The 14,115-nt window shown below is 37.8% G+C and overlaps 1 protein-coding gene across 1 annotated transcript in view; it reads left to right on the forward strand.

Moving 5' to 3' along the window:
- Window positions 1-358: 358 nt before the first annotated feature.
- Window positions 359-14,115, forward strand: part of LOC135760329 (zinc finger protein 236-like) — a 40,054-nt gene continuing 26,297 nt past the window's right edge. Inside the window, exons 1-10 of the mRNA XM_065274294.2 lie at window positions 359-470; window positions 5,806-5,933; window positions 6,162-6,326; window positions 6,420-6,598; window positions 7,657-7,784; window positions 8,596-8,768; window positions 11,292-11,417; window positions 11,558-11,719; window positions 12,193-12,370; window positions 13,567-13,839. Of these exons, the coding sequence (XP_065130366.2) occupies window positions 419-470; window positions 5,806-5,933; window positions 6,162-6,326; window positions 6,420-6,598; window positions 7,657-7,784; window positions 8,596-8,768; window positions 11,292-11,417; window positions 11,558-11,719; window positions 12,193-12,370; window positions 13,567-13,839 (1,564 nt within the window). The 5' untranslated portion in view covers window positions 359-418. The remainder of the gene's footprint in view (window positions 471-5,805; window positions 5,934-6,161; window positions 6,327-6,419; window positions 6,599-7,656; window positions 7,785-8,595; window positions 8,769-11,291; window positions 11,418-11,557; window positions 11,720-12,192; window positions 12,371-13,566; window positions 13,840-14,115) is intronic.

Consider the following 14,115-nt stretch of genomic DNA (forward strand, 5'->3'; position numbering starts at 1 on the left):
TTAAAGAATATTGAAGGAGTTTACATCTATTTTGAGCTATTGGCTGCTTTTTCTTCAATAGGCATAGTCAGTCACAAATTTTATTTTAATGAAAGAAATTAATATGTTGAACACAAGTTAAATTTTTGTCTACAAAAGTTATTTCAAGCATTTAAACGTACACCTTCAGATTAAAGGTTTTAGAAATCATGGCAAACATTTCAGTCAAGTGATTGCAAATGTTTGACCGGTAGTATGCGTACTTTCCCGTAGCAAAATCAGTATATGAGCTGTTTGTATTGATAAACATCGCTAGATGTCGCTCTACGGTTAACTTTGATATGGCTCTGATGCTGCTCGCTCGCTCCCTCGGCCCAACGAACTCCGCCATTTTGAAATCCAAATCGCTCATAGTACACCCGCTCTGAAAGCTGTAACTATGCCGCGGGGCCGGCCGCGCAAACAAAGGATTAGAGATGACAGCGAAATCGGTAAAGTCAGTTGTAATCTCTCAAATAAAACTTCACACCGTTGGCTATTTCATAAGGTCTGTAGTGCATGAATAAATACAGCAGAAGTTGAGAGAAAAGCACTTGAAGCGCGTGTATATAGTCCCCGGATATAGTACTGCGGGTGTGTGTCTTTGTGCTGTTGCAGGAATGATTGCGGCGGAATGATATTAATATCACGTTCGTGTACGGCTGTGTATAATGCGCGAGGATTGTCATTGGGTTCAGTAGTTTGTCAGATGCGATACTTTAAATGCATTAAATGTTTACTGACACGTGTGTTTTTCAGCTGCCCCGCGTCTTTGCTAATGTTGCTAATGCTTCCTTACATCTGTCAAGATGGTTGGAACTTGTTTAGTTGTTATGTAGCCTTTGTTTTGAGCCTATTTTGAAGGTGGTTACGTCAGTTTGACAGGTGACTGACTTTCACAAAAAGAACTGTGGCGGTACCATGGTATGGATATGGTAATACCATTTACCATGGTACTTCAGTGTACTTCACACATCCTGAAGTCTAAATATGGTGTTTTATCACGGTACGTCAGTGTACTTCAGATTCTGAAGATAGTTTGATGGTCTTACGTGGTGTTTAGGTGGTCTCTATGTGGTCTCTTTGGTCTTTCATTGTGACAAGGGACCACACCACTTAAACCTGCGAATCAGACTAGTAGTAAACAGTGTAAACTACAGTTGTGGTCGGGAAAAGCGAAAAAAAAAGAAAAGAAATAGGTCGGTTTAACCTTTTTTAAACATACTGCTACTGTACTTTTTAAATCCAATGTTTATGTTTATAGCACTTTTCCCAATGCACATTGTTCAAAAGCAACTTTGCAGAAAACACCACAGTTTAATGTTTTAAGTTCTATATGTCGAGTGGGACACAATGGGACAGCTGTAATAAAATTATGCCATTATATGTTGTGCTATAAACTCTAGAAGAGAACTAGAAATGAGTTGTCAATGTTATGAGTAAAAGATAAAATGACCATGATATGCATTTTTAAATAAAAATACTGATTTTTTTAAAGTAAAAAAAGATAATTTAAAAAAAATTCAAAGTGTTTGTCCACACCCTGGTCCTCTGACCATTCACACCAGATGTAAATGAAGCAAATAAATCACACTATTCACACATAGTTGGACGCCTGAACATTTTGAATAAACTTGCTTCCTTTGAGCGTGAAATTCAGATGCGAATACGCTTAATTTATACATAGCTCAAAAAATTAAATAGCTTAAATTTAGTCAACTTTTTTTAAAACTAACCACCAGATTGTCCAACCTCTTCCCTCACTTCCAAGCAAGATCCTTTTTATTCCTGTTTTTATAAAAGAAATTGTAAACTGAGTTGACGTTGGATGAAATAGGGTGGACCTCAATGCCTTCTCTTAATTTACATAATAAAAAAATAGTAGTTAAACAAATTAAATTTTGTTTTTTGAGTTGTGGGTCGAATAATTTTCAGATTAGCAATAAAATGAAAATAAGGAAAATAAAATCAACAAAAATAACAAATACAGAAATTATAAGCATATGGAAATAGAAAAGTACAAATAAAGTATAAGACAGTATTTAGGAACAGAAATATAATAATCAAATGAATAATAACATCTTCATTCTATAAATGAAGTATAATTCATCTTTTTAAAGCTACAGAAGTGATTTTTCTTTTGTCTTCTGTTGTTTGATAAACATAATGACACACATATAAGCAAATTTCTTGAGGGTACTGTCCCTTTAAGACCGGATAAGCACGGATCCATATACTGACACACATCTGATTTCTTTCTGAACTGTTTGCGTTCACTTTAAGACATAACTGACTGTTTTTATGAGAATACTTGCCAAGACTTTGGTATTTAGAGATAATTTTGGGTGTATGTGTCCTGTCAAGCCCATAGAGGTTTTTTGTTTGCGTGCTTTTTGAAATACGTGTCTCTGTGTAAAATACCGAACTTGTCCTTTAAAGAGTAACTAAACCCTAAACCAACTTTTTTTTGTTAATGATCTGTAAGAATGGGGCTTTATTAGTGCTGTTCATTGATTTTAGTAATTTTTTTGACATTTGGATGTAAAGTGTTTCAATACTACATTAAAGCTGCAAGCAGCGATGAAAGGGCCCTCGCACCGATGGCCACTGCCAGCCGATGGCCTTAGAAAAGCAGTGAGGGATATGCATTTAAGTGAGTAAATATAAGAGGAATATGGCGATGTTATTTTGCCTTCAGTCCTAGAGTCTTATTAAACATAATTAAAGCACAGATTGAACACTGTATGTTTAAGATTATATAAAACATGCCTGTTCACCATGCCAGTAGGTGACACTATGACTGAACTGAACATTGCCATGTTGATGTGTTCAGTCCTGGACTCTTATCAATCATGTGAAGAGAGGCAGATTGGACATTGCATAATCAGTGTAAAACACGTCACTTCCTGTTGCCAGCTGGTGGTGCTATGACCATAACTGACTATTGGCATGTAGATGTGTTCAGCCCAGGACTCTTATCAATCATGTGAAGTTTGGGACAAATCCATCATTGCATAATCATTGTAAACATGTCACTTCCTGTTGCCAGCTGGTGGCGCTATAACCATAAGTGACTATTGACATGTAGATGTGTTCAGGTCAGGACTCTTAGCAATCATGTGAAGTTTGGGAACGATTGGACATTGTAGGCCTGAGTTCCAGCAATCTGTTTCATAGTGAAACATCAAATTTTGGCGGGCCGGAGCAGACACAAATTTTAACATAGAATGAAATCCTTCACAATTTAGCATCACAAAGGCCTTAAGATGAATCTCACCAAATATGATGATGATCCGACGAAAACTGTAGGAGGAGTTAGTTAAAGTATGACTGCTGGAAAAATGAAAAACTGAGCCAAAATCTGAGAAATAATTAAAAATAGCTGACTTCCTGTTTGGTGTAGGGCGTTGCTCTAAGAGACTTTTTGTTTGGCTTGTAATAATACATGAGCATACCGAAATTCGTACATGTAAGTTAAACACAGTCCAAGGGCTGCTTCGTTGAATATTTGAAAGTGGCGCTGATACATGCCCCTTCAGGTTGCCAGCTGGTGGCACTATGACTATAAATGAAAATTTAAATGTAGATGTGTTCAGTCCAGGACTTTTAGCAATCATGTGAAATTTGGGACAGATCGCACACTGCATTCCTGAGTTCCAGCAACTTCCTGTTTCATGTGCCAGAACCGACACAAATTTTAATGTAGAGTCAAATCCTTCACAATTTAGCATCACAGAGGCCTTAAGATGAAACTCACCAAATATGAAGATGATCCAACGAAAACTGTAGGAGGAGTTCGATAAAGTATGACATCTGGAAACGAGAAAAACTGCGCCCAAATCACAAAAATAACTCTGAATAGCTGACTTCCTGTTTGGTTTACGGCTTCGCTCCAAGAGACTTTTTTGTAGGTCTTGTCATGCTACAGAAGCGTACCAAATTTCGTAATTGTACGTCAAACACAGTCTGAGGGCTGCTTCGTTGAAAATTTGTATGTGGTGTTATAGAGCTATGTTCCCACACCTAATTCCAAAGCCTACACCACATGTAAATTTCCACCACTCATGACATCTGTGTAAAGATTCATGAGTTTTCAAGCATGTTTAGGCCCTCTAAAGTCTCACTGAATTCGGAGAAAAATAATAATAAAAACTCCTTGAAGAACAATAGGGTCCTCACACCCCGGTGTGCTCGGGCCCTAAATATATGGTGTAAAAACGTCTGAGTGCTGCCCTCTTCAGGTTGAACGGTGGCTACTACAGTTGAATTTTCCTATTGGATGGTGGGTCCAAAAAATGACTCGTGACGTAAGCAGATTCAAGCTTACCACGCCCTTGTTACGATCTCATTACACACTTAGTTCATCCCCTCTATCTCCTTGGGATCTTCCCACTTTTCTTGCATTTTTCAAATATTGCCAGTGGGTGGAGTCAGGCTTTGACCAGGGGTTTAGTTACGCTTTAAGCAAGCTCTTTTCAACATGCTGTGTCAATGGGGTTTAATTTTTCAACGATTTTTACCAGTGTTTACCGACTGTATCTAGGGCTGTGACGGTCATTATATAACCGTGAGACCGACGGTTATAGTTGAACACCGTCATTAGAACTCTATAATCGGCAAAACCGTGTTATTAAAATATTTAAAAACATTTTTATCATAAAGAGTTTTTAAATACTATTTAAAACAATTGTTAACAGTCTGTGTTATACGCCATGTTCTCACGCAGTCAAAATACAGTGCGGAGCAGACACTGACAACACGCTGACATACAGGACAGACCAGGTTACTTTTCGGTTACTTTTGAGATTAAACATATTAAACAAAGTCTCACCTTTCAAATCATCTCTTCCTAGTTAATTTATAGCATCAAATAAACATGAATGACCATAAGAAGGAATGTTGTTTTAACCGCGGAAAGGCGTCAGTACACTCCTCTTTTCAAGTTCAAATCCTCCCATGCTAATCTACTAAGTTAACCCTACTAAGTCTTGCTGTTAATTTTAAATAAATGTAGAGTAAGTAGCTAATCAGTGTCTTGTTTATTCAAATGCCGGTTTACTTAGCAAGTGTGAGCACTGAACAGCGCGTACTTTATGTGGAGAGCGTTTGCCGCGCGTAGCCATTGTCGACTGCGTTTGCAGCGCATACTGTGCAGTTTAATAACAGTATAAAAATCTCAAGTTCATATTACTTTACTTTACATGCATTTATGAGCAAAACCTCTTCAAGACGCTTTTAAATCCACATTCTGGTTCATGTAATGACAGATATAGACACAATTAAATCTGTTTCTCTGAAGATTATTAAGATAGATGATAGATAGAGGATTAATTTATGCTGAGCAGAGAGTGACAGCGCAGTCTTCTGTCAACAGTGTGTTTTTAAATATTTCATTGCTTTCTGTTAAATTGCTTAAAGTCATTACTGTTTAAAACACACTTGGCATCACATTCATGATTTTATGGTAAAATGACACTTTCGCGTCAATCCACAAGCATTTAAACGAGCAAAACGCCCCCCACAGACGGTTATGTTACGAACCGTCACATTTGACTCACGTCATAACCGTCATCACCAATTCTGAAACCGGCACACCCCTAACTGTATCTGAGCTACTTGTACGTAAAATTTTAATTGGATAAGTTTCGCATTGACAATTGTTTACTGTTTACCCATTAGTCACATTAGCATATTCATTTATTTAGAGGTTTAGATGCTTAGAGGGATTTCTCACAGTCATTGTCTTAATTTTCTGTTGTTTTTTTTCTTAATAAACTTGGCTTACAGATGGAGATCAGGACGCCAGCTCAGAGAGCCAGAAACATGTGGAGCACATATGTAATATTTGCCCCCAGAGTTTTGCCACCGAGACTCAACTCCAGCGACATCTGCGAGACCACGAGTTCAATGATAAGGCAAGAGACAGCATATCTGGTTGATGTCGGGTTTTCAAAGGAGTCAGTACAACATTATTGAGTACACAGTGTTTTAAACTCACTGGAAAGTAAATGTTTGTGCACAAATAACAGGGAGATATGTTAATTGAGCTCTTTTCAAGTTATAATTTGTTAGATACAGTACACTTGCATGCCATGCCATAGTGCCTTTGATGAAAACTGTCCTTCGTTTTTTGCCGACTTTAGCCGTATCGGTGTGACCAGTGTCCGATGTCATATAATGTGGAGTATAATCTTGACCTGCATAAATCCACTCACACCACCAATGAACCAAAGTGCCCAGTATGCCATAAGAAGTTCTCAAGAGTGGCCAGTCTGAAAGCACATGTCATGGTACATGAGAAAGAAGAGGTTAGACAACATCTCTGTACTAATTACACTTGATATTTAATCTTTTAGAGAAGCTCAAACCTTTCTTCACTTTCTCATGCTTTGTGTTTTCAGAACTTCCTGTGTTCTGAGTGTGGAGATGAGTTCATCCTCCAAAGTCAGCTGTCTCTGCACCTGGAGGAACATCGCCAAGAACTCTGTGGGACAAAGTTATACACCTGTAAAACCTGCAGCAAAGAGTTCACAGCACACAACCAGTTAAAGGAACATTTGAGAAGTCATGCCAAGATCAGGTAAGATCAAACTGTAACTGAACAATCAATACTGTTGTCTTTAGATTATAGAAAATATCGTTCACCAAAAATGATTAACTCATGCAGAAATCTTTCCCAGTCTATGTAATTTATTAATCAGAAATGTTCAGCAGTATGCTTATGCTCCACTTTTTCATACACGACATTTTATACTGTCCACATTTGTCAATATCCAAGGTAAACATCTGTGGTACTGTGATATTAAAGAGATACTAAAACATTCTTTAAAATGTTGCAATGAAGAAATGTTTGTCACTTTGGATCTTTAATTTTGTGGTGATTTTCTTTTAAATCCTTAAGGTATACTGACTCATTTTTTGTGAACTATATGAACTATTTTTGAAAATATTTGTGGTTTGTTTGGAATCATATTCACACATGAATCATCCAACACAAACCACTGACCTTAACCCAACTGAAGGGTATTCCAAAAAATCTTGGCTTCATGTTGGGATTCATCTCTACTGTTTCCACAACAATATTTTAAAAATCAGACACTCACCCAAAAAAGTGTCATTAAATTGCATAGGCTAAAGGTAGTACATGGTACAAGAAGAAAGCCTATAAATCCTGCCAAGGTTAAACAATTCTGTAAGAAGGTGTGGCCAAAAATTCCTTTACAGCAATGTGAACCATCAATAAACAAATACTGTAAATGATTGTTTGCAATAGAATAGACTACAAACTAGGACTGGATGTTATAAAAGGTTCTTAAATAAACGCATCAATACACAGTTTGTGTTTGTGAAAATCTCATAATACCCATTGACCATTATTATACACAAAGAGGTAAAAATGAAGGGCCAGATGAACTAAATAGGAAAAATTAGTGAGTTCTAATTCACACCCCATTGGGAAACCCATTGGTTCTGGGTTTTTTTTCCTTTTATTTGAAAGAATCATTTAGCTTTTTTTAAGAATTGCTGAAATTGGTCTTTGTGTCAGAAAGCCTTATGTTTTACTATGAGCTGGATATTTAGACCACTTATGTGTGTGGTATGTATTGTCTTTACACCTTTTTTTGCTCTGTATTTAAGGTCGATTACATCAAGTTCAAGGAACTACAAGAACATTGATAGAAGAGGATTCAAGAACATTTGCCAACACTGTGGGAAAACATTTAAGAAACCTAGTCAGCTTGTTCGACATATACGCATTCACACAGGTAAACTGGCAAACAGACAGTTATAATACTCTGTAATGTTAAACACTAACCTATATGTAAGAATAATGTAAAACCAGATTGTTTTTATCAAGTAACAAATCCCAACAGGTCAAGTTGGAAGTTCAAAGAAGACAAACATGTATTAGGTTTAAAGGCGTCTTCATGTGTCATTTTATTTTATTATATTTTCTTAGGTGTACTTGTGTTATACTAAAGGTTTTTTTTTAGAAAAACTCGGGTGGTCAAACTATCCCTTTAAGTCGCTGCTCTGACTGAATAAATACGATGAAGTGTTGTGTCTTTTTCTAGGGAAGGTTATAGGAAAATTAATCTATTTATGTACATCACTTATCCAGCCATTTTTTATTTGTTTTTCCCCTGAAGAACAATTACATAAATGCTTTCATAATTAAAAAGGGAATTTTTTAAGCTATGAAACCTGTTACCAAGACCTGTTATATGTCAACTGATTAAGGCAAATTTGAATGTTACAACACATTTATTCATTTGTAAAAACATGTTATTAATTATGGATATTTATATCGAATTTATTTGTTACACTGCACCTGTCAGAATAATATGCAGTGTCCGGATGAGGATGTATTATTAATTTTAGGTGGAATAACAAACCTTGGAATGTTGCCATTGGCCAATTATTCCGGAGCACTGTGTCATAAACTTTAATTCTGCATTGACCTGTGCTGTTATCTACAGTGTTATTTTATTGAAGTTTGAGTTAGTGGTTTTGTTTTTGATTTAAGTGTTTTTTCTAGAAACATGAGTAGGGTTTGACTGTATGTGTGCTGTGCAGGTGAGAGGCCATATAAATGCAGTCACTGTGGAAAGTCCTTCAACCAGAAGGTAGTTCTGCAGACACACATGGTCCGACACACAGGGGAAAAGCCTCACGTGTGTTTGCTGTGTCCTGCCTCCTTTTCTCAGAAAGGAAACCTGCACTCCCATGTTCAGAGAGTTCACTCCCAGGTAAAAGCCAATGCTTTATTATTAGTTCATCTTTTTCCCTATAAACACACATTTATTGTCAGTTTATGCACAGGTTTATGCAGGAATAAAGGGCGATTTATAGTCGTGCGTAGGTTCTACTATGCGTAGCCTGACGCGCACCTCGCAAAAATTTTAACAAGCGCGTCAGATCTACGCGGACCGCAAGCGCTGTGATTGGTCCACCAGAAGGTAAAAAACTGTGTCATAGTTATTTCCGTTTGTGACGGTGAAAACAAAGAAGAGCCAAGTTGAAGAGTGATTTAACTCAAACTGCATCAAAAGTCGATGTTTATTTGCTTCCATCATTGCTGGTCTTCTCAAATTATACACAACAAGTGTTTCTTCTTCGTTTGTGGGTTAACTTGCCAAGCTTCTTCTTCTCTGACGATCGCACTGCTACTGTGGTTACACGCGTGGATACTGCCCACCAGCGGGCGCGCGTGTGTTTGCACGTCGACGTGGACGACGACGCAAAAGTATAAATGAAAACCGACGCGGAACCTACACCGTCGCTGCTACGCCATAGGACCTACGCACGACTATAACGAGCCCTTAACACTCTTATTGTCCTTATGGTTGATAAACAATAAGAAAACAAAAATGAGCAGATGAACCTCAAGCACGATTGTTTCCTCCTTCTAATGTACCGTAAACCTTGTGCATGCAAAAGACCGCTGGAAAACAGACCAATCTCAAAATAGCACCAACTGTGACGTTACAGTCAAGATGTACACCCTAATTACTTGTCCACGCGTCACCGTCTTTCAGCGTCGTTTTGATATTTTCATGTAATTAAATCATTTAGTTTCGTTAGAGAGAGCAAACACACTAACAACTGAATGTGTCTGCTGCCTGAATTCAGCGGAGCTGAACGTGCGTCACGTCACAGAGCAGCAGGTGTCAGATTTCATTTATTTCTGTCAGAGTGTGCGAGGCGAGCTGACTGACCAGACGATGGCAGAAGCCGTGTGCTTACTTATGATTTTGTCCGCATGTCCTCATGATCGGATTCACGGCTTCATTCAACACAAGCATCTTACCTTATTCATGTCTTAATTTATCATCGAATGGCATAAATAACTAGCTTACCTTTTGATGCATTACCGTAGCACATTCTTGTGCTTTCTGGCAATGTGGCTTCAGATTCCAGTATGAATATATATATTTGCTAACTCTTACAGTCTCTCCGCACTCCCTTTCAATTTCTTCTCCCTGCTCAATTAATTTTATTTTTACTTTACATTTATGTATAGCCTAAGGCTTGAATTACATAACTTATTGCTAGACGTTTTCACAGAATTTCGAACTAGCAAATTACCGGAGGGCGTTCTGGGTTGAGCGAGCGGTGCTGAGCGTATTGAACGAGCGGAGCGGAATTTTCGGTAAGGCGCTCGCACTCGCTCTGATGGTATTACCGCACCGTTCAACGCTCTCCTGCTACGCTCCGCTCACATGCTCTGCCCTGAAACGTCAGGTAAAGCGCACAGGCTCGCAACTGAAGTAATATGCCTACAAATCAAATGCTATGGTAAAGTCACACAAATTAAACATTAAAGTCCATGTTGCACAAAAACACTTAAGTTTATAATTACCATGTTTTTACAGTGTATCACAATATATCATATCTTTTAGTTTGTCAGTGCGTTTTCTGGTGTTAGGAAGTGTTTTTCTGCCCATTTCGGCACTTACTCAATACGTGCGTACATGTACACCACCTCCTGAGCTGGCGTAGGATTTGAGCGTGCTGTACGCCTACGTCCATATTAATAAATTTCAAAGTCACCGTGGTTTTGTGCGTACGCCAGGTGTACGCTGGAAATTTGGTGTACGCACTTTTGATAAATGAGGGCCATTGACTCAAGCACTTAATTACCAGCTGTTGCAGTCGCATTGCATGCATATTCATACGCGATTTAACCCAGTGTACACAATCATTGCATTTAAACAGTTGCATAATTCAAAAGTGAAAGTAAAATGTGCACGTCTGCATGCGCATTTATAAGCCCCTCCCAGGGTTTGTGACGCGCTGATTAACCGGTGGGAAAATTCTGTCACTGCAGCAACCCTAAGTTTGGTTTTGCAGGTCCATACTAAAAAAACACAAACTTACCACTCAGAAACGTCCATTGATTGATTATTCCTTAAAATCTGTATCTTCATCTGATACAGGCTCAAACATGTTTCATTTCACACAGAGCTACTGAAATGAGCCGTTCTGATAAACAGCCAGAGCAGAGCTCAACATTATTATTCATGACCCTTTTAAACATGGTAATAATAGACCATTTCATTTTAAAGGCAAATCCTAGGGTTGTAAATGGACATGTAAACAGTTATTGGATAATTTCTGCACTTAATGAATCCACATACCTTCTGTGTAGATATCAGAGAACAATTCAACAGATTAATACAAACCATTCTTTGGCACCTTTACTAGTTTTTAAAATCGACTATACCTCCAATATACAGATCATTTTGTTTCTGAAAAATCTTTGTTTTCAGGCAGCTGGTGTTCCACTTTTTCCCTGTATGGACTGTAGTTGCGTCTATAAAAAACTTGGGAGCCTCAATGCTCACATTAGCAAAATGCACATTTCAGTGATGGAAGTCGATGAGACTGCTACACAGGTGAGACCATCTTCAAGATAAACCTTTCCTACAGATCTAGTGTTATCAAAGTCATCCCCACAATATCTGTTTTTAGCATGGCTTCAATAATAAAATTACACAATTTTTAAAAGTATAATGCTGTCTATTTTATTATACAGAAGGGGGAAACGGGGGTTGATCAGGGTGCTGAGGGGACAGAGCGTGTGACAGATGTAATCCAACAGTTGTTAGAATTGTCAGATCATGTGGCAGCAGACAGTGCACAGGCCCCTCCCACTGGGCAGGCTATCGAGACAGCCATAAACCAGGACATCCTCCAGGTACAGGTCTTTTTTCCATAATCTGACCACACCATTGCATGTGTGATGCTTATTTAAGTTGAATGAATGATTTGAGGAGTGTAAATGTAAATTACATAATGTCACCTATTTAATTGTTGCAAGTTTGAATGCAACTTTTGCCTAGTGTCTAAAACTGTTGATTTACAGAATATGCATAAAGACTAATTGGCAGTAAAGATGTTAATAATATATTCTATTAAAATAGTGATGGTCCATGAATCTTCCTTTCATTTCCCATTCCTTTTCATTTTCCAAAAAGCAAGAAGTATTCGTTCTTTGTAATGAAGTAGATCTTTTGCAATGACACCATGTTAAGTTGCCCCTCATAATATTTACAGTCAATTACTATGGGCTAATGTTTTTACGAATATGAGATCAAACATTTAAACAGCAATTTAGAGTACTTTTTTAATAACACTTCCTCTAATCAAACTTAAATGATGTTTTCTCAGCAAGCTCTGGAGAACAGTGGACTGACTGAGATTCCAGTCCAGCCTGAAGCTCAGAGCAGTGCCAGACCGAAGACCGATGCAGCTGATGATGGACCCGTCACTGCAAAAATACTCATGACAGACACCGTTGTGAAAAAGGAGAGGAGAAGCATCATCAAAAAGCCTCCACAGATGCTAGGTTAATAAAAGAGAATGAAATAATTTTCTTGCCTTTTATCTAGATCAGGAGTGGGGAACCCTGGGTCCTGGAGGGCAACTGTCCTGCAGAGTTCAGTTCCAACCCTAATCAAACACACCTGCATTTCATTTTCAAGTAATCCTGAAGACTTTGATTTGATTTTTCAGGTGTGTTTACTTAGGTTTGGAACTAAACTCTGCAGGACAGTGGCCCTTTAGGACCCAGGATTCCCCACTCCTGATCTAGATGAACATGGCTAACCTTGGGTTACTCATTCCGAGTAGACAATTGTCATTTAGACAAGTGCAGTTTAACAACACCATTTACCCCCCACTTTTGTGAAATACCCATAGATTGTGGTGCTAAACATGTACAATGTGAAATGATGCAGGGTAAGATGCTCAGCCTGGCAGGATATAGAAAATAACTGGCGATAACAATTTCAAGTGCCTAAATCCTTAATGACTAATGAGTAGATGGGTATGTAATCTAAAAGTTATAGTAACTAGTTTTAGATAAGTAAATCCTGTAAAAGTATTATTTATTGTCAGTTCAGTTTAACTAATATAGCTAACTAATGTTAATACATACTGCAGTACATTATTGCATAGTGTTACTTAAATATGTTTAGTTAGTGATGATGTGTTTTAAAATTGTTTTGTTTTTCAAGTCACTGGCCATTAGGAGGTGTGGGAAAACGTTAGTTTTAGGCCCTCTATACTCTACATAACCAACTCTACAAAATAAAAACAATTCAAGGAACCCTCTCTTAACTCCAAAAGCAACAAATAATACCAATAAAGTAGCCAGTAGTACTCATGCCATATTTTCTATGACGAATTGTGTTGGAAGCTATGAAGTAATGATAGCTTTGTGTTGGGTACTGTTCACCATTATGTTTTTATTGTTAAAAATTCACTACAGCTCTCAAATTTCATTCTGCCAATTAAAACTTTTGTGCCACATTCAGTTAAGACACAAACCAATGGCAGTGATGTCAAACCTGCTGAAGTGTTTTTGTTATATTTTGTTATATATATATTATTTTTAAGTCATTGCATAACTTCAATAGACTTTATTAAAATAATTATAATAATTGTTATACCGTTTATATATGAAATGTTTTCACATATACAGTAGAGTAAATGTATTTTACCTTCATGATTGATTTCTTATATATTTGCTTTTGTTGTCAGGCACCATCAGGCAGGATAATGGTGTGAGGTGGCATGGCTGTCCATACTGCTCCAAAGAATTCAAGAAACCCAGTGATCTGGTGCGTCATATCCGCATTCACACTCACGAGAAACCCTACAAGTGCAAGCAGTGTTTCCGCGCCTTTGCTGTCAAGAGCACCCTGACGGCACACATGAAGATCCACACCGGCATCAAAGCATTTGAGTGTCAGTTCTGCATGAAATGTTTCTCCACGTCTGGGAGCATGAAAGTTCATCAGCGTCTACACACTGGTAAGAACGTCTGCTCCTTCTGTCATCCACTTTCATTTTTTGGAATGAAGTGTGAAAAAGATATGAAGATATTTGACTTAACGGTTGCTGAGATTAAGCTGCACGTGTATAGTGCAGACAACTCGTTCCATGTTCAGAAACATGGGAGAATACACAGTTACAAGCAAACTTTAGGCATGTACACCGAACTCATCATTAGAGAAAGTGTCTACCCACACACTAAGTTAATCTCACTTGCAAGTATGAGAAGCAAGGAGTGGGGTTAATTGGACAAAA

Source organism: Paramisgurnus dabryanus, chromosome 13, assembly GCF_030506205.2.
Source record: "Paramisgurnus dabryanus chromosome 13, PD_genome_1.1, whole genome shotgun sequence".
In the NCBI taxonomy this organism is placed as follows: Eukaryota; Metazoa; Chordata; class Actinopteri; order Cypriniformes; family Cobitidae; genus Paramisgurnus; species Paramisgurnus dabryanus.